Raw genomic sequence first — 21,552 nt, 5'->3', positions numbered from 1 at the left:
CCATTTACAAATGGAGAGACCAAGGCACAGAGAGGTTCAGTAACTTGCCCAAATTCATACTGATGCTAAGATGTTTCTTGCTTTGTTTTATTAACTGCAATGCATTCACTTAGCCTAGCAATGAAATCTGGTGTTAATCGAGTAGGAAAGAGGACAGGGAACCTACAGGAAACTATTTAGAGTGAGTGACAAGGTAAGGGCCTGGGCCAAGGCAGCACCCACAGAGCCGGTGGCACAGGGGTGGATAGGAAGAGGCTACTGGAGAGCTGTTACAATGAGAATATCCATGGGGCATGATGGAATTTGGAGGTGTGGGGGTGGTGGAGGCTGGTCCAGTTTGCCCATCTGGATGGATGGTGGTGCCGTGAACCAAGGCAGGGTATACAAAAGGAGGAGCAGGTTGGGAGAAAGATAGCTCAACTTGCGATGTTTGGTTTTCAATACCTGTGATACATCTACATCACAACTGAGATTTAGCAGGTCATTGGATACCCAGATCCAGAGTTTAAGAGTACACTAAGCTGAAGATAGAATTTGTGAGGCATCAGCAGAAAAGGAGAAGTTCAACCCATGAGACTAGATGAGAGTGCTGAGAGTGAGCTCTCAGCCTGGGGGGTGGGACTAGAAGAGGCCACACCTCTGTGGCAACTGTAAGCAGAGGGGAGAAGCAGGCAGAGGCTAAGGGCACAAAAGCGGAAGGATGGCGTGCAGAAAAGAGAGGCCCAGCACATCAGATCTCTCAGAAGAATCAAGAAAGATGAGGCACATGGGTGGCTGAGACATTTGGCACTCGGGATGCCATGGGTGGCCTCCCATGGAGTGTTGGATCCACCGAACACTGCCAGAGAAGTCAGACCATGCCATGCTGAAAAAGAAAACGTGTGGCTTGAGGAATAAAAGGAAATAAGGCCAGATGGGCACAGAGACAGGATGGGGACCTACATGCTAACGAAGTTCACATTGTTGGGCTCTTACGCTCTGCATTACATTCTTTTCCATCTGTCTACAGAGGCTCAAAACGGATTACCTTAATGACTTCACCAGGATTGTAGGTAACATTAATGAATGCTTTCTATGAGACCAGCTCCTAACTTCAATATCGAATCATGAGCCTTATACCAAGTCTATAGGATAGACAGCATCATTATCTTCATTTTAAAGATGGGAACAGTAAGCATTAGGGCAATGAAACAATTTGTCTGAGGCTGCAGAGCTAGGGACGGGTAGAACCAAAATACAAACTCTGGCAGTCTGCATTCAGTCATTTTGTAATTAAATATTATGCTATGACCTGTTGACACAAAGAAAAACATAATTTATGACCCATTTTCCTGGTGTTAGACATCTAGGTGGCTTCTGCCCTTTTGCTCTGCATGTGGCTTTAAATTTCTGTTGAGTTAATTAACGTGTTTCCATAGCAGCATCTTGTTGCTCCTTATTTGTCAAGGAGTGACTAGCACTCAGAATACTGTGGGTGGGCTGATTTATAAAACCAAATACTATTAGTCCCCCCCAAAAAAAGGGAAAGAAAAGGAAAAAGAGGCATTCTTTCAGGAAATCCACCTGGTTATACACTGAAATATAAATGCTTATTCAAAAAAACCTTAAAGGAAAACATGTAACTGATGACTGAAATGGGTTAAATGCAGAAAACCATGCTGAACACAGCACTCTAAAGTCATTTCAAAATATTTTTCAAGGCTTTCATAAATACTTTGCCAAAAAAAGATGAGAAACACTACACTTAGCAAGGCAAAATTTAACCCCAAGACCTTGAGCAATAGTTGATAAATGTTCAAAAGCATATTTTTTGTATAATTTTAGAACGCAAAGTCTTTGAGATGATATTCTTTTTATTTTTAAGACTTTATTTATTTATTTTTAGAGAGAGGGGAAGGGAGGGAGAAAGAGAAGGAGAGAAACATCAATGTGTGGTTGCCTCACATACACCCTCTATTGGGAACCTGGCCTGCAGCCCAGGCATGTGTCCTAGACTGGGAATCAAACTGGGGACCCTTGGTTTGAAGGCCAGTGTGCAATCTACTGAGCCACACCAGCCAGGGCTTGAGATGATATTCATAAATTAACATTACCACCATGAAAGCTTTGTGTTGAGGAACTTGAACTCTCTAGACAGCCCCGGCCTTGCCAGCACTACCCTGCAAAGACTCTTCCAGACCAGCACACCTGCCTGAGACCCCAGTGGGATATACGTCTTGGCCCAATATATGCCTGTGTATGTCCATGTGTGCACACATGCACACTCATTGTACATGTACCCGCACACATTTAACGGAAGTATATCTTTCACAGGATCAACACTTATCCTTGCCGTGTGCAATTAACTCTAATCTTTTCTTTTTATCTTATTTTATTTCTTTAAAATTCTGTTCCTAACACACAAAGTTGTTTCACAAGTGCTTAAAGAATTGCAATCTACAGTTTAGAAACTCTGTTTTAAAAAATCTAAATTCAAGTGCTCCAGACAGAAGAAATGCATTAGGAAGAATCTGGAATTCTTCTGTCTGGAAAGTATATAAGCTTTAAAATTAGACAGCCATGGGGTCCAAGCACACCTCTCCAGTGAACCAGCTGTGTACCTTTGGACAAGTTAGTCCATTTCTCTGACCCTCCATTTCCTCCCCATAAACCTTTGGGACTGCTGGGAGAATGAAATGAGAAGACACCTGTAAAAGCACCTAACCCAGCACTTAGTAGCACTGAATCCATTCATCCGTCCAGCAGATCTTTACTGAGCACTAGATGTTGACTTAAGGGCTGGGCAGAACCAGTGACACCCCTGCCTTCCCAGGGCTGGCATTCCAGTTGGCAAAGACAGACAATAAGCAAATAAACATAGACTATGTCAGGGAATGAATAGGGCTGTGCTCATTTCCTATTGCTGCTGCAACAATTACCATAAACCTACTGACTTATTAACACAAATGTATTATCTTACAGTTCTAGAGGTCAGAAACCTAACATGTGTCTCATTGAGCTAAAATCAAGGTGAGGCCAGGGATGCATTTTTTTTTTGAGGTTTTAGAAGAAAAATTGCTCCCTTGCTTTTCCCATATTCTAGAGGCAGCCACACTCACTGGCTATAGCCCCTCCCATCTCCAAAGCCTGCAACGGTCAGTTGAGTCCTTGTCACTTGAATCACTGACTTTGCTCAGGTGGGCACATCCCCTTCTCTGCCTCTGACATTCCCGCCTCCCTCTGCTAAGGACCCATGTGGTTAAACCGAGTCTACTCAGGTAACCCAGAATAATCTCTTCATCTCAAGATCCTTAAATCAATCCTATCTACAAAATTCTTTTTGCTATAGAAGGTAACATACTCACAGGTCCCAGAAAATGGGATATCATCTTTGAAGGGGGGGATGTTTCTGCTACCACAAGAGCAATGACAAAAAATAAGGCCAAGTAAAGGGGACTTCTGCCTGTTGATGGAGTCACCAACCAGGGGTAATACTAAGAACAAAGCCCAATAAATGTCTTTTTTTTTTCATTTAGTATTGGCAATGGCAGGAACCAGCCTTCATTCAGCAGGTCTAGGGCACTAGAATGGCCAGAGGCGTGAAACAGCCTTCATCGTATACTGGGAAGGCACTCTTCTCAGACACCTGCAGTTGGTTACCTGCAACTCCAGAGAAGTTGTGAATTGGATAACCTGTGGTTTTTGGTATACGTCCCTCAATTCTTGGGTTCCTGAGCAAGTTGTAGCTACAGAGTGAGCCTAGGGGAAGCCAGGTATCCGCACCCCAGGGGCCTTTCATTCGTCTTGCCCGCTAGACATTTCTGTTCAGTAATTTCACTGGATCTGTCTCCATCACTTTCATTTGCAAACTCTGGGCATGAAGTTGGCGGCAGGGCGGGGGAGGGGGCGCAACTTTAATGAAAGTTGAAGATACACATTGAAAATTGAAAAGATACACTTGTGCTAGGATATGCCCAGAAATGTGACAAGAACAAAAGCCAGTGGCCTCAATGAACATCTCTGTGTTTGTGAACTTGGGGCTGCACTGAAGCATCAGGGTCCTCAGTTCGGTGTCTCTTCTGCATTTCTGAACTTAGGGACAGTCACTGACCCAGTCACAACCACATGGCAGCGCTGCATTGTTCACACGATCGAAGAAGTATGGAAATTCATACAGAAGAAGAAGAAGATCGATTCATACAGATCGAAGAAGTATGGAAATTCTATGCTGGCCAAGTGTAATCTTGGTGCTTTTTTTTTTTCAGGGAAAACTTGATGCCTTGTGGGTCCTGCTAAGGAAAGGATACGATCGCGTGTCTGTGATGCGTCCACAGCCGGGAGATACGGTAGGATTCAATAATGGTGTCACACACACAGTCTTTCTCTGTCTCCCTGTCTCTGTAGAGCTAGAATAACTCTAAGTAAACAAATCCAGCTGTTATGTCATACAGTGACAAATAAGATAGTAGTTTTCAAAATCCTGTGTTTTGCAGAACATTGACTTTTGACTTGCTTTTCTGAAAAGAATTCTGACAGAAATAGGTTGGGTCTAGCTTCCTAGGACCTGAACTTAATGAACAGGTATGGTGAGTAAATAAAGACAGGCTGGTTCTGACTTTGGGCTGCCCCAGGAGAGAGGCCTGCTGCTCCCCACCACTCTGCGCAGTGGCGACAAACAGGATGCCAGAGCCACACGACGGGGCGAGGAAATAGGGGCCACAGAAAACTCCCACCATCTTCCAGCAGGTGTTGGGCCCAAATGGTCCAAAATCACAGGAGGACCTTCTACCCTGGTAAGATTTCACTCAAAACTGTCCGGGCCAAGCTCAGAGCATCTCCAAAAGGAAGGATTTAGAGAGGGAGGAGCCAGCAGAGACCTGAGAAGCCATCTGCCCCTGTCTTCATGTTGTAAATGAGGAAACCGAGGAGCTGAATCACTTGTTCTATTTAGACAATATCAACGCTGGAAACAGCCTTGGTTCTGAAGTCACAGCACTGCTGTGTCTTCTCGTAAGAACAAGTCTCTCCTCCATACATTTAGCAGAGCAAAGCTTGGAACCAACCTCTCCCTCAACTCTCAGCAACCCTCGCCTTCCATCTCCTTCTCAAGCAATCAGGCACATTCACCCAAAAGTAGAATGAAGGTGTCTAATTTAGAACTCCCTTAAAATCAGGCAGAGTGGGACTTGAATCTCACTTCCTTTCTTGCTGGAAGTTAACTCTAGGGAAATCAGTTAACCTCTCTGAACTTGACCTTTATAAAGCAGATGATAATAACTACTTCATAGTGTGACTGGTTGAAGAAGGTAATGTTACAAAGCATTTGGCCAACACTGAACACATAGTCATGCTCAGTCCATGGCAGGTATTTGTTTTGTGCTTTTTTACTGTCTGCAGAGGAATGATGCAAAAATCCAAATCACACTGCAACCAGCGTGCATCGAATATGCCCATATCTTAGCCATACCCACTCTTCAACACAACACAGCTAATGAAACAGGAAAGCAGAGCCTGTTAGGCAGGCCCCTCTCCTTCACACCTAGTGACAATGGAAGGTTTGTGGCTGAGGAGATTTGATCTAAAGTGCCGTTGTTTGTGCAAGCTACTGCCCAATTAGCTGTTCCTGGTCCAGGTTGTAGCAGGGATGGCAAGCCATTATGACATGTAACAAACCAGGTCATAAAAATGCTGGGCCACAGTGGCCCTTACAACATTTGGATTTGGATTTTGTCTATGAAAGTCAACAAGAAGACATTGCTATGGCAAATTTTATTTTATTTTTAAGATTTTATTTATTTATTTTTAGCGAGAGGGGAAGGGAGGGAGAAAGAGGAAGAGAAACATCAATGTGTGTTTGCCCTTTCACGTGACCCCCACTGGGGACCTGGCCCACAACCCAGGCATGTGACCTGACTGGGAATCGAACCAGAGACCCTTTGGTTCACAGGCCGGCACTCAATCCACTGAGCCACACCAGCCAGGGCTGCTATAGCAAATGTTAAAGTACAAACTCTATAGTTAAGAGAAATGAGCCTATGCCATAAACTTTATACCCAGGGTGGTATTTGGCCTTATTAAGTTATGTATCTGGTTTCTGTGGAAAATTAAATTTTTCTCCAGCATGTATGAGATTCATCTAACAGATTAAGAAAAAAAAAACAATAAGCTACCTCAATCAGGGTCAGAAGTACTATTTTTTGTGACAGAACATTCTAGTCCAGTATGCAAGCCCATTTCAGAGCAACTGGAAAACATTTCCACCAAATCTGTTAACATTTCATTCTCCACTGACCAGTTTGGCTGAAACAAATTCACAAACTAGGTCAGCCTGAGAAGTAGAAGGCATTTGGAAAAAGGAGGGGTAGAAAGAAATATTATCATATGTAAGATATAAGAACCAACTGAGGGCAAAAAGCAGATTGAATAAATCTAGCAACAATGAAATGAAAACACCGAATTTCCTCTAATAAATAACATCTAAATTGAATCTCTCATTTACTACTTCTGAAGATGTTCTGTATGCTTTTGAGAAATACAATACCACCTTGAATTTTTATTCTCCAATCACAAATAATAGTAAGTTTGAAGTCCAGGAGGTCTTAGACTTAGGACACAGTTTACTCAGGTCTGTCACAAATTATGGTTGTCTCCTACTTCAAAAAGGCTTCCTTTATTAAATTCTACAACACATGGGAGAAATAGAGGCAGAGAACTGTGTCCACGTAGTCATGACAACAGCCACAAAAATCTTATTGCACACACAGAGTTACACAAGAAAGATCACAGGTCAGTTAGGAACAAGACCTCAAAGCTGCCTCCTGGCAATTCAGAAGAGAATTCCAGGGAAGGGAGCATACTATTGTGTCTTTGTCTATATGCTTCTTCTGTTTTGTTTTGCATTGCCGTAAGAGACTTTCAACAAACCTACTTACACGGTGATGACTCTTAAGAATTCCTCAGCACTGATTTATGGGGCTGACCACATTTTCCATAAACTCAAAATGACTACATCCAGGCATGTCCTCATGAACATGAGTCATAGGTTCTGGATTTTGGGGGGAAAAAACAAAAACAAAAACAAAAGTCACCTAATTACATTTTCAGCTAATTCTGAATTCTTTCAAATGCACATACATGACACAGAAACCTGGCAATTCTTCCTTCTCGGGTCCTATCTGCCTCATCCTCCCCCACCCCGCTGACCCACTCCAACTCTACAGACTCAGACTCGGTCTCACCAACGGCTCTTTGGAGGCTGCTGAGAGGGCTGAGCACCTGCAGGCCCCAGTGCAGAGCAGGGGGCTGGGGGAGGCCTGAGCCCACAGCCACACACTCCCCTGGGAGGCCTGCTGCCTCTAAGAGCTGCCCAAGGCCCGGGTCAGGGAGAACACAAATGGGACGACAGCAGGAGGCCTGAGTGCTTTCTCTCTGCCACCACTCATCTCTGTCTTTCTGCCTGGGGTGGGCTCACAGTCCTGCTTTTCCTTAGAGCCCACCAGGAAGTCCTGGGCCAACATAAACCAGAAGGTGCCAGAAGAAACCACTTAAGTAGCAAACTGGCAACACATCTGATCCTAAAATTCAAAGAGTTCACTGAGACTATGGTATCCTTTGCTTAAACCATCCTCCCACATATACACTACAGTGTGTAGGCTCTGCTGTGCACTTTCTAAAACACAGATCTCCATATGCCATTCCAAGGCTTCAGATTTGCAAAGACAAGGAAAAAGCACAGGATTCGCAGCTTGATTTAGAAAGGCTCCCCTTCCATTACATCTGCAGCTCACCTCAGGTTCTCTCATCACTCCACACCAACCCTGACCTCCTGGAACTGCTCACCATTCCCTGAGCGGGCCAGAAGCCTTCGAGTCTCTGTGCCTTTTCATATTCTAGTTTCTCTGCTGGGAATGCCTTTTCTCTACCTAATAAACCAACACCTCAGCAATGTTGTTCATTGTTCCCTGCAAGTGCAGAGTTGCTGTCCAGACCTGCGCTGTATGGGGGCACTGCCCCAGCAGTGAGCGTTCGGACGCCAAGCAAAGTGTGGAGATTAGGGCCTGTATCCCATGAGCATTTTCCAGGATGGTCCTCGAAACTTCCTGCACCCCTGGGACACTCTTTTAGTTTAGAAGATTGGCTCACCTTTCAAGGACAAATGTGGAAGGGATTCAGAATTTTCATCTGAGAAAGTCTTAAAAGCACCCTCGGTGCATTTTAACTTGGTCACATTCTATGTTCCATCTTGTAAACTTTGTAAAAAATCACTTAACCATTTTCAAGGAATAATCTTTCCATGTCACCACATATCTTGGTATAATATCATTTTAATGACTATGTCATATTCTATTGTCTATCTATGACGAAATATTTCTGCCTGTGTTCTCCTTTTGGACATTTATTTCTAAATGTTTATTGTTACAAATGAAGCTTAAGTCCATATCCTCATTATCAAATTAGTATGCATGATCACATACGTTTCCTTAGAATAAATGTCCAAAACATAACTGCATTCAAAACTGTGAAGCTTTGATACATGTCGCCAAACTGCCCCCTGAACCAGTGTGTGGGGTAGCCCTATGTCCACATCTACAAAAGCCCACCTACACAGATGTTCACCGATATTATTAAAGTTAGCTATTTGATAGGTGCTAACCACCTCATTTTATTGAGGTGGAACAATTTTTTAAAGATTTATTTTCTCTTTTATCAATTTTATATACATGCCCTTGGCCCTTTTTTCAATTCTAGAATTGCTTTCACATGTCCATTCGCTCAACCATCTTTGTGCACTAGTGTTTCGAGAGCCTGTTATGTGTCAGACGTTGCGCTGTGCACTAAGTACAGGGTACTTACCTTTTGACACTTAAAGTCTAACGTTATGTATAGAGTCAGAGTTTTTCCCTGGCTGTCATTTACCTTTTAGCTTTTTAAGAAATATGTTGACGTTATCTATCATTTCATAGTAAAATCTATAAATCTTTGTAATGTCTGCCTTGGGTGTCAAACCGAGCACTGTCTTCCCTACTCCAAGAGAACATAAATTTTCACAAAAATTTTCTTCCACTTTCTACTTCCTCTGACTTAGTTTTGGGTGGTAATGTGAGTTGTCACCTTTTCTGTATCTTCCTAGGTAGTTTATTGTAGATCTGGGGGCAGTGCCTTTGGGAGCTATTAGCCATCTGTTATATTAAATTATCTAAATGTCTTTCAAGTATGGAGTGTGACTTGGATTTACTCTGGGTCATCACTAGAGCCACCGGTAGAAGTTACAGTGAAGCAGATTTCATCTTAAAGAACTGAAGGACAAGAGTTTCAACAACAGAATGGACTGCCGCAGACACGACTGAGCCCCTTGTTACTCAGCAGGGGATAGAACCAGTCAAACCACATGCCCAGGGCATCGTAGAGAATTCCTAGAGCAGTTCAGTGGTTCTCAAACTTGAGCACAGAATAGCCTAGAAGGTTTGTTAAAACACAGATTGCTGCACCTCACTATCAGAGTTTCTGATTCAGTGGCTTTGGGGTGGGACCTGGGAATGAACATCTCGAACATGCACCCCGGTGATGTGATGCTGCTGCTCCAGGGACCCCACTTTGGGAACCAGAGAGGTAAATAAAACTGGATGGTTTCAAGGTCCCTCTAGACCTGAGAGCTTTGGATTCTAAGTCAACATTTCTATACCTGTTTGACCACCGATCCACCGGTTTCCCATATTTCTCCATAGAACACCTGCTGACATAATCAGGGGGTTAACTAGCCTAGCTTTAATGTAAATATTAAACCCTAATCAGTTGCAAAGAAATCCTTCCCAACTGCAGAGAGCTCTGCTCCTGGATTACTGATTTCATACACGGAGATATAAGGGAACTTCATGCCCCATGGAATTTCATGGAATCCAGTGGTTTTCAACCTGGGGAGCTTTAAAACATGGGTGCCAAGCCCTGCCCCAAAGGCTCAATCTAATTTGTCTGGGATGACATCTGGCAGTAGGGTTTTGAAACCTCCCAGGTGATTAAATGGGCAGCCAGGTTGAGAATCAGCGATCTAGTCTAATTTCTTATTTTTTATCCAAAGTAGCATCTTCTCTTTCCTTCGGAAACAATTCGAAGGCAACTCCCCATAATCTGTAGAAACCCTAGGCCTGTCTCATAGGCATATGGGAAATGGACAATTACAATCTTCATGTACTTTCAAGCCCCTTTCCTATCAAGAGGGTGGTTAACATAGCTTTTGGCTTCTGTATTATTACTACTGCTTGGGTAAAGAGGTTGGGAAAAAGAACACAGAATTCTGCCTCATATGTCTTTTTGGATATAATTCAGTCAACATACAGACCAGTCCAAACCCTCTCCAGTCATTTTTACCCCAATTCAAACCCCACCTCCCATCACCAGCTCTAGGAGAAAGCCACTGGGGTTGGCTGTCTTCTTTGTTTTCAGCTGCTTTCTTTCTCCGAGATCTGGCATCAAGAGGCTGGTACATTCCATTGCTATCAGCACAAACAAAATGCTGCGGCACACGGAGCCTGTTTTGCAAGGCTGAGCCTCCTAAAATCAGAAGAGGCCCAGGAAACACACACATAAATGTACATAAACAATGTTTGAAACTCATCTGAAGCACAGAGGTTGTGAAATCCTCTCCCACAGCTCTAGCCCCAGGGCTGCTGTTGTGCAGCTGTTACCAATAAGGGAGCTTCCAGTCACGTGGGCACCACGTCCTCCTACTGTTGCAGAAGTGAGAATGATCTGGGGCAAGTTACCTCCAGGGGGAGAGGGCATCTCCACTTGGTCCTTCGAAAGCAGTGAGCCTCCTGTCACATAAATGTACTCAGGAAAAGCGCCTCCCTGCGTTTCTCTCTCTTCTCTCCCTCCTTCACATTCCCTGCATTACCCCCTTCTACCTCCCCTCCCCCTGGCTGCCTTTCCTCAGTCTTTCACCAAACATCTATTGTGCTCTCACTAAGAGCCCATCACTGGATTGGGCACCAGGGACACCATTTAGAAGAGGACTTCATTTTGGATTCTAGAGTTCAATGTATGCCTTGGAAACGGAGAGAGGGTCTAGCGTCATACTAACTGCACATGGTTATAGAAACACAAACCCTTTAAGTCAGGGTGGGGAAAGAAAAGGGGGAACATAAAGGAAACTTAGGAGGAACAGCCAGAGCTAGAGAAGATGTGACAGGAGAGTCTGGAGTCCTGGAAGCCAAGAGAGGCTGTTACGTCACGGAGGAGGGTGGGCTCAACAGTGATGGAAGATTTAGATGCAAACTGACACCAGTCCTCTAATCAGACTCGTTGTAGAAGGTCTTGGTAACCTTGGTGACTGAGGTTCAGGGGAGTGATAGGGGCAGGAGAGAAACTTCGTAGAAAACAGGAGGTGATGACATCAAAAAAGGGCTCTTTGGTTTATGAAAATGGGGACTTGAGCATGATTAAGTGCTCATGACAGAGGCGAAGAAGAAGAGGAGAGGGAGAAGTGCTCATTGATGGAGAGCAGGAGCCCTGAGGAAAGGGGCTCAGAGGCCCCAGAGAGCAGGGAGTGCAACTCTCTCTCCGTGACGCGGCGGGCTGTCGGCTACTGGTGAAAGAGGGGAGGCGGGAAGCCGAAGAACCCATTTCAAAGCTGCTGTGGTGAGGACAGTGGAGTGGGGCAGGTGTGGGGCAGCTGCTAAGGAGAGAGGATGAGGAGGAAAGCAGCCACACCTCCAGAATCCATGGCTCCTCTGTCAGCATTTTCTTTAGTTTTAGGTAGGTGTCTCAGTTTCATGCAAGAAATGTGGGTAACTCAGGATGCAATGGTACAAGCAATTCACTTGAAAATTCTACCTCCAAGAGAACCCCCTATCAGGTCCCTTGAATATATTTCTGTAGGTTTACTTCTCAGTGACAGCGTGGAAATAATGACCTTCCCTACCCATGACATTCCTGCCTGAATATCAGAGATTTTAAGGCAGATGGGTGTGTCTCTGTCAAGAAATGAACATTCGCATTTGAACTGTGTTGGTGAAACAACACATCCACCTGACCTCAGTACCAGCACACCCACACAGCCTGGTGGAAATTGATCATTTGTGTATCCAGAATGCACAAAATTGGTTGACATTCCATAGGAAATTCCTCTGGGTCCTAGTTGTTATCATCATTTCCTTTTCACAGAGAAACCTGTGTTTGAAACTCTGGATTTCTGTTTTCCTTCATTGCATCCCCAGTAAACTCCTCTGCTCTGACCACACTGAATGTTGAAAGTAAACAGAGCAAATGTTAAGCACAGGACATGTTCACTCCTTTAACTAAGTACATTCATTACCAGGCAGTGGTCGCTGAGGTGCTGGGAAGGGCTCTGTGGAAAAGACAGACAAGCATGAGACATGGTCCTGACATCAAAGAATTGGATTGCTGGTTGAGGAGACAGAATGGATGACGGTCAAGGTAGCTCCCTGAGCAGAGCAAGAGAGAGCTGAAGGAGAGGAGAGCAACAGAGGAAAGACAGCTCAAGTTGACAGGAGACCTCCTCAGGTACCGGTGGAACTTGAATTGAACTTTGGAGGAAAGTTGGGATTTGGTTGAGTAGGCAGAACATAGAAGGGCCAAGGGAGCAGGTCTCCTGAATCAGGATGCAGCCCCTGAGTGCCTGTGGCCAACCTGCAGAGCAACGAAGAGGCTTCTCAGGCCAGAGTGGAGGGAGTCAGTACCATAAGGGAGTCATCTCCCATAAGGCTGGAAGGTGAACGTGGATGAGAGTTCACCTCCTTGAAGCTTGGACTGAAAAGATGGGACTTGTTGAGAATTCTACAACCATTGTGAGCTAATCTTCATCTAGGACAAATGTTATAGTGCCAAATTATATAACATGTTAAAAAATTTAATGCAACACAAAGTCTCTTGAAAGTCTTACAAAGCTCTGGTTTGACTAGATATTAATAAGAGTTTTTAGTTGTTTTTAATTCGTGTATAAAATGTGGCCACAAATGTCTTGCAGAACAACTAGATTAAAGCGTCCTACCAAAGGTCAGAAACAATGCATCTAATGTGTTGGCAACTAGTTAGTCAGATATTGCAAAGGTCCAAGCAGGGATCAGGCTGGAACTTAAATGGCAATGCAGGGCTTGGTGAGATGTAGATGAAAGTGGCACTGTCTCCATGTGGCATGACGTGGAGAAAGGGAACAATTGTCTTAGCATCCGAGGACCCAAGCTAAGTCCCAGTTAAAGTCAAATCCCTGCCTGTGACTTTAGTTACATTAACCAGCCTCACTGAGCTTTAACTTCCTCATGCATAAAAGTGATTTCATAATCCCTGCTTTCTTAGGTGTTATCAAGATCAAATAAAATGACAATCCTATAAATAATTCAAACAGATGAGATGTGTTTTCTTCCCTTCTTCCCCCAGAACATTGCAACTGATTTCACAGTTTAGTTATATCTCAATATGTATGAAAAACTTTTCAGAATTAGTTTCATGTTTAAGTGAGTGTGACTAAAAGAATCAATTATCTACAAATTGAAATCATCATGTGAAAATCAATCTTTTCTTGCACAATAGACAATAAGTTTTGACTTGGCTTTTTACATTAAAGAAACAACAAACTTGAAAATGTCTATTGGTATCTGACACCACATTGTAAGTCCCCAACAACTCTGAAGAGAAAGTCCAATTTGCTGGCCACTGACTCCTGACCCTTTATAAACTTTTGTAAGAGTAGGTCATTTTTTAAAAAGGTGGGGAAAAGCAAATTATAGGAACTGTTCCTAGAGGGTGTGATTTATTCTGGCATAGCACTTTCCTTGGATGTTTGAATTCCCGGTAGGATTTATGCAGTTCTCACCCTTGGAAATCTTTCCTCCACTGTCTCATTGGAGAGGGAGATGAGTACTTAGCATTCTTGGCTTTCTTTACTGAATTTGAAAAATAAAAAGTTCAAGGCACCCTCTGTCCACAGCAAAAACCAAACTGTATGCAAAACCTGCCAAGTTAACTTGCTTCAGAGAAGCCAAATCTAAAGTTGATGATACAAAATATCCCACCTTGAGATTTTTTTCCTGCACCAACTTCTTTCCCCCTCAGTGGGAGGTTTCTGAATAAATAAATGTGGAGACAACTGGTGTGGTCGGGGGCTCTCCCTCTCTTTCTCTCTTCCAATCTTCTAAACTACCTCTTCCCACATGCATACATTTGCACACACCCATCATCATCCTCATCCTCATCATCATCATCATCATCATCATTTTATAGCTTCTTTTAGGATTTTCACCTTAAAATTGCCTCATCTCCCAAACAGCTGCATCAACAGAAGGTCAAGTCCTGGTATCAAGCTGCAGACAGCAAACAGGGGAGCTATACAGAGGCTGAATGAGACAGGGCTGGGTAATAAAGACACCCTGTTCAAATTTTCTGACCTCACTTTTTCCTTCCAAACAGAATCAAGATCGAGGGAGGTAGGACTTGGTCCGAGGGTCAAAATTTCACCCAAGTGCATAACATTTTAGGAAGTATGCTGCTTATTCAACCATGATGTCTATGTCTGGCCCATGTCTGCAGTGGGCCTGTTCCTGCAGCTGAGGGCATTGGGAAAGGTGATCTCTAGGGACAGTCTGTGACTCTGTGATAGCTCTCAGCTGAGAGTCATCTCTCCCCAGGCTGGCAGGAAGTTGTGTTTTGGCCTGCAAGAGTTCTGTTGAGTCACTGGTAGTGAAATCTAACCTAGGAGATAGCCTTCTAGAATTCACAATTCTAGGGGGTGAGGAAAAAGCATCCACACCCCACCTTCCAGCTCTGCCCTCTCCAACCTTCAGTCTACTCGCCTCCTTCATCCTTCCTGTTCGCAGCTGAGGCCCTCCCCTAATCCCTGCTCACTGTCCGGCCCTTCCTTTTCCTGTGCTTACAGCTACTGCCACCAAGTTTAGCACCATTTTAACTTAAAGTCAGTGCTGACTTTCCCTCCCTGAATAAGCTGTAAGTGGCTTGAGGAAAGGGACCAGAGTTCATACTTTTTTACTTTCTCTTACAGAACTGAAGACATGGCTTAATTTGTTTCTTTGTTCCAGGGATTATTACTTTTGCTGCAACCCCCTTGGTGGGCACAGCTATTTGTGAACTTTTACAATATAATATCCCCTTCATAGATAACTGCATGTTAGTAGCAGACAAAAATGTCTCAATGAACCTTCTGCCTTTTAATAAATAGAGAGAGTTCTCAAAGTCTTCTAGGGGCCTCTCTAGGTAAAATAAGGCTGATTCAGGGCTATTAAAGCACTAACCTTTTATTACACTTTCTCTTTATACTTTTTATCTTTGCCATTTATTAACTCCAACAATTTAAAATTTGTTTGAAAGTAGAAGGCTTAACAGAAAAACAACCCTCTAAGACTTTACTAGTTTCACTTTACAAATTCATCCTTATGATGTCTGTTTAATATTTTAGTGTTTTTCCATCTTTTCTTTTTGGCTAATGCCATCAAGAACAAAGTGCTCCGAATCCACAGAGATGGCAGAGTTAGCTTTGGGCGCATTCACTCCTAGCCTCAGCACCTCCTTGCATTCCTCTGTTTTCTCCAACATCTGGACTGGGTTGCCCCATTGAATGGTGTGGCCCTGGCAGCTGGCACCCAGGCACTGGCCTCCACCATGACATAGCTACTTTTCAAGGACTCTGTGGCTCTGACTTGAATGCAAGTTCCAAAAGGGAATAAATTTTGTAAGCTTTTCCATAGTCTCTACTGCTCACTAAAGGTGATTTGTAATGGGAAATTCTTAAATGTCACAGCCTGGAAAACTGTATGTCATTACAGACATCTATTCCCCTTAGTGGTATAACTAATAAAAATGGGCCCACTGGAAAGTCCACTGTGGCATCATCCTTATGGCTCTATAAGACAGACAGGGTTCCCCTTCTTTGTCCTTCTAGCAAGGGAAGTTGTTCTGACCAAGTAAAACTGGGTTTCTTAGGCACAGAGGTAGAGAGAGTAGAAAGGAGAGTAAATATAGTGAGTGTTTTTCCCTTTGGTGGTGGGAGCAAGCTTACCAGAGTTCATGCGGCCATTGTCTCAAGGCCCCACCACATCTGTAGGCCTACAAGATGCCGTGTGGTCCTTCAGATATGGCCGTGGCAACGTGTGCTTTTGTGCACAGTGAGCACCTCTCCAAACCAGGAATATGTGCATAAGAACTCCGCATAGCCCATGGCCCCCCTGCACCCCGTCAGCTGCACTAGCTTGTTCTTCATTAGCCCCCCTGCTGGTGGCCTGATGTTGCAAATATGCTTGCTAATGGGTCAAAACACAGAGTATCCCAGCAAAAACTGGACCCAACGAATAACTAACATCAAGCCAGCAACCCACATCCCTACATCCCACACTAGACCACTCGTAAGCCATATGGATGGACACTTCCAGAAGATTTCCCCTGCCCATGTGAACACTCCAGTTTTACCCAGCGGCCTTGCTGCGCCTTCACGTCACTGAAACTCTAACGCCGGAAAGAGTGTTCTGCCCCTGAGTGTCATCCACAGCCAGGCTCTGACGCCTACCCTTTATAAAACTCACCCGATCCGTGCTCAACATGTCCCAGACTAGGTAATAAATTTACGTGTCAAAGGAGAACAATAATTTGGGGGTAAATTTACTCTGTAATAATGTTCCCACTCGCCATTGATGAGCTATTCAGTTCCATTCCATTTTCAAGTCTGATGTTTTTTTAATGGCAACAATTTGATCATTGAAATTTTGTAGCTTCATAAACGGTGGAATGAACTGTTCCTCCCTGAAGAAATGCAGCTTCTCATTAATCTTCCCCCAAAATAGCAAGATAAGAGAAGAGGGTTCCACACTCTGTTCTTACTTTCTCCTCACCTTGCCCAATCAAAACATCAGGATTTGATTTTAAATGAGTAATCTTCCTATTGCTTCCAGAAAATAGATAGATAGATAGATAGAAGAGAAATATACAGTTTCATATAGTTTTGCATGTCTTTGAAAGTCCATGAGGTCAGAAGATACAAGTATTTTCATGACAGGAATTTAAATTAAAGTCCTGAAAGAATTTTCATTTAGGTTCTTCAGAGGCCAATAGAAGAGTCGACCAGAGCTTTCCCCGCTGTGTAGGATAACAAACACTAGGCAGCGTAGCAGGATTACAGAGGGAGTCACATGTTGAAAAGTCACTTGTGGCCTCCCCTTTTTTACCCCACAACCAACAAAAGATGATATGTCTAGGTCTCGAACACCTCGAAAGTCAAGTCTACACTTTCCCACAAGGCAGCCACTAGCTACATGGGAGTCTCGTGCACTTGCAGAGTGGCTGGTTAGAAATGGCTCCTGCTGTAAGCGCAACATACACATGGATTTTTCAAAAATGTAGTATGAAAAAAAAGTAAAATATTTCTTTAGTAATTTTTACATTAGCTACATGTTGAAGTGACAATATTTGGGATATATTGGGTTAAATTAGGTATATTAAAATTCATTTCACTGGTTTCTTTCCACATCTACAAATGTGGCTACTAGAAAACTGAAAATCACCCAAGTGGTCATTTTTCTGGTGGACCACGCTGGTCTAGAGGACTAGCCTGGAAGACACTTGTGAGAAGGGGGACAGCATCATTTCATTCATGCCCTGAGTCCTCCAACCATTTGTATTTTATGGATTTTCAGAAATTATGGGTCTCTGTCTGCCCTGTCTAGTTTTCTGCTGATTGGCTACGACTTTGCCTTTCTGGGCCAATTTCTATTGTAAACTTTGTGTTCTTAGCTGGAATTCTTGCATGCTAGAAGTGATTATTAAAAGCTAGGGAATGGGTGCCAGTTATAGTATAAATTCAGGTCAAGGGGCAAGTTCTCTTCTTGAATCAACATCACCCTTCCTTGCTAACTTACTGCCTTTCTAATCCTGCTGATGCTATTGTTTTCTTCACCTATGTACACAATGTGCCTCCAGAAGAGAAAAAAAAACATAATTTTTGAGCATCCAAAAAATTGTGCTAATCAATCAGAAAAAATATTGCAGGGTGGGACCCTTACCTCTCCATGGTGCATTTACTGATTCCCACCCAGGGGTACTGATGGCTCCTTTTTCTGAACCCATACACTTCTTGTCATCAGCAGCACACAGTTTACTGGTGACTGCTAAGCGTCTTTCTTTTCTCCAAGATAACCATCTTCAAGGCACTAAGTCAGAGATAGAAGACCTGGCCTAGTTTTTCAGTGTCTATTTCCCCAAATCCATTAAGCTCCCAGAATTTATGTAAGGTGGGGTCAAGTTCCTTTCATAAAAGATTGCAGAAATTGAGTACAATTTGTTCACCAAGGATCTGTGCCACCTTTATTCATGGACCTAGTCACTTTCAGAAATCCCAAGTCAATCAGAATAGCCCAACATTTAATAGTTAATTTATTGTTTTCTAAGCCTCTAGGAAGGTCAAATGACTCTTCTTGACTCAGCTAAGTTGTAAACAATTCAAGAGAGGAGGAAGCAGAGGCAAGAGCCAGCCTGTAAATGTAACTTGTTTAGTTGACTCAAGCAGATTTCAAAATTCTATTAAATTTAATCATATTGCTCAATATCTTTTGGGTTGTGATCTAGTAACACAAATCTATTAATGGTCTATTGTCTACTTTGTTATGGCCATTGATCTTTTCCAAGTGTCTAATGATTCCAGCCTCCATTCTCTTCCTCTTCTCCCTACATTAGGAAGATCGTCAGGCTAAATTGTTTCTTTTCTTTTTTTAGAAAGAGGGGAAGGGAGGGAGAAAGAGAAGGAGAGAAACATTAGTGTGTGGTTGCCTCTCGCCTGGCCCCCCACTGGGGCCCTGGCCTGCAACCCAGGCATGTGCTCAGACTGGGAATCTAACTGGTGACCCTTTAGTTCATAGTCTGTGCTCAGTCCACTGCATCACACCAGCCAGGGCTGAATCGTTTCTTTTAAGGGAGAGAATATTGTGATTTAAAAAATAGAACGTTTTTATCAGAGTTTCTGATACTATAACATAAGAGCTGCGGTGAAAGAACAGGCAGTTGAAGTCAGTTGTTAAGTCCCTACTGTGCGCACTAGCCTTGGGCCGGTGTCCAAGTGTTAGCTGGCATTTCAAGCTGTGCTATTGACTGGGAGCTGCCTTCAGACTGAGACGTAACGTTTGCTGCCAGATTTCTAGAAATCACAACATACAAAACCATGCTCAGAGTCACTATGGTACCAATGTCTGGGGAGAAGCAAAATGGCAAGCAAAGGAAAATAGTAAGTTAAGAACTTTGATTGAGTCCATGAGCAATTTAAAATATACAAGCCTGCCTTTTGAGATAGTGAAATCCTTAAGCACCATATTGGAAGTATTTGCAGAATATTTCAGAGTACAGTACAAGGTAAATGAAATTCTGGTTTTAAGGAGACTTAAAGAATAAGAGTACATTGCAGAGTGAAGGCTGCCCGACTTTAGAATTTATGGATTAGTAAATTGAAGAGAATACAAGGGGAGACCAAAAAAAATGGAATTATCTTCTGGAGGGTGGGCCCCTTGTAGTGCTTTCTCTGCTAGGTGAGTGTTCTAGGAACCCATCCATATCAGTTTACTAGCTGGTGGTGTTGTGAGAGGCTGTGTTTGGCTTCTGTGAATTTTGTTTTGAAGACTCAACGTATTTGCCCATTTCAAAATGGGTGATTTACAAGCGCACCTGCCTACACGGTGCTAAGCGTTCAGCAGTTTTTGACCAAAAACATCATAACCCCTATGCCCCACCCTCCCTATTCACCTAAGGTCTCCCCAAACGACTTTTCTTGGTTTTTCCAAATGAAAAAGTCCTAAAGGGAAATAGTTGCCAATGTGGAAGAAGTGAAACAAAAACAGCAGAAGCACTACAAAGCATCAAAACTCATGAGTTCAAAAACTGTTTCAAGCAGTGGAAAAAGTCTCAATAGGTGTGCTGCATCAGATGGAGAATACTTTGAAGGTGGCTGAAGTTTAAACGTGTAAGAATAAATGCACATTTTTATCAATAAAATCAGGGCTTTGAGGGGTCCCCCCTCATAAATGATTAAAGGAATGAAGTTTTAAAAAACCATGTATGTTAGGGCTTTATTTTTATTTTTAGCTAATAAGCATTTATTTATTTTTTAATTTATTTTATTTATTTATTTTTTTAGCTAAGTAAACAAGTCTTTCTACTACTTCTCCCCTCCACTGTCATCACAGGAAAGGAAGGGCTTGATGGATTTAAACTCATATTCTAAGTTTTTGTATATTTATTGGATTATCTATCCTTGAAAAAATTTAGGAAAAATAATTATAGAAAATATATATTATCCCCATTTTACAAAAAAAAAGGGTGACTTGCTTGACTTGAGCCATAATAATAACTAGTATTTGCCAATAATCTTATAATTTGCAATTATTTTTTACTGTTTTTCCTCCAATAACCCTTTGATGTAAGTGTTCTCATTCCCATTTTTCAAACAGGAAAGTTCTCTTTTCAGAGGACTCAAGAGCTTAGGCTTCACCACGGGTTAGTGGAAAAACTCACATGTATCCTTTCAAGACATGTATGTGTGGTGCTCAGCCCTGGTGGACCAGGAGGCCCTGGTTCTTTCCTGAATTTGCACTATCGGCTTCCCAGCCCCCTAGTATTAAGTGCTATCCCCAGAATTATAATAGGCTGGTGGGGTGGACAGAGAATGGATGACTAGCCTATGTGGTCAGAAGCCCTCTCTTTGGAGAGGTTGATGTTGAAGGTGAGATCTGAATGACAAGAAAGAACTGGCCACATCAATATCGGAGGACACACAACTGGGAGTGCAAATCCACCAGGGTAGAGAGAGCTTGTCACAGCGGAGGGAGTCAGAGGCCAGGCAAGCAAAGCGGGAGATGGGATGGTGGTGAGGCCAGAGAGACAGGCAGGGGCCACAGCAGGCAGGGCTTTCACCCAGGGAGTGGATTTCACTCTCGGTGTAACATGAAGGTTTCATGGAGTGGGGGTTTAGAGGAGAGATGTGAATTCTGCTAATTCATGTTCTACAAGGACTGCCCTTGATGTGGGAAGAATCAGCTGTAGGGAGGCCAGAGTGGAAGCCAGGAGATCTGTGAGGTGGCTGTTGCAACAGTCTTGGGTGCGAGAGAGTAGCGGAGGCTAAGGAGCACAGAGCAGAAATGGTGAGGGGTGGATGGCTTCTGGAAGGATTATGGAGATAGAGCTCTTGAGACTTGCCGATGGAGGCCTTTGCCCTCTTTGACCTGATCGTCTCTCCAGCCCCGTCCACCTCCCCACCTCCGCACCTCCAGCAGTGCCCTTCCCAGCACTCTCTGCCCTGGGAAGTCCAACCCACATTCACCTCCACTGACTTCTCAATAATACCCAGAAGGCAGACTAAAACCTGGCAGATGTCCATTGTCACCCCATTGTTTTGCTTTGTTAATTCATTGCTGTGCCTGGCTGTTAGCCTCTCCATTGTTCATGCTGACCTTTAGAAATACATTGATGACATTGATAACAAGCCTCCAGCCTCTGTACACTACAGAATCGCTGCAGTGGAAATAAAAGTGAAATGACTACTCTTTCTATCTCATTTTGGGGCTGGCAGGAAGATGA

At 43.3% G+C, this 21,552-nt stretch overlaps 1 protein-coding gene across 1 annotated transcript in view; it reads left to right on the top strand.

Moving 5' to 3' along the window:
• ANTXR1 (ANTXR cell adhesion molecule 1) overlaps positions 1 to 21,552 on the top strand; it is a 235,364-nt gene that overhangs the window by 180,468 nt on the left and 33,344 nt on the right. The window contains exon 17 of the mRNA XM_037048197.1: positions 4,245 to 4,325. Within this exon, the coding sequence (XP_036904092.1) occupies positions 4,245 to 4,325 (81 nt within the window). The remainder of the gene's footprint in view (positions 1 to 4,244; positions 4,326 to 21,552) is intronic.

Source organism: Sturnira hondurensis, unplaced genomic scaffold (assembly GCF_014824575.4).
Source record: "Sturnira hondurensis isolate 20B ecotype Veracruz unplaced genomic scaffold, ASM1482457v3 Scaffold0006413, whole genome shotgun sequence".
NCBI classification, from domain to species: Eukaryota; Metazoa; Chordata; class Mammalia; order Chiroptera; family Phyllostomidae; genus Sturnira; species Sturnira hondurensis.
This window is presented reverse-complemented; position numbering and strand designations above follow the sequence as displayed.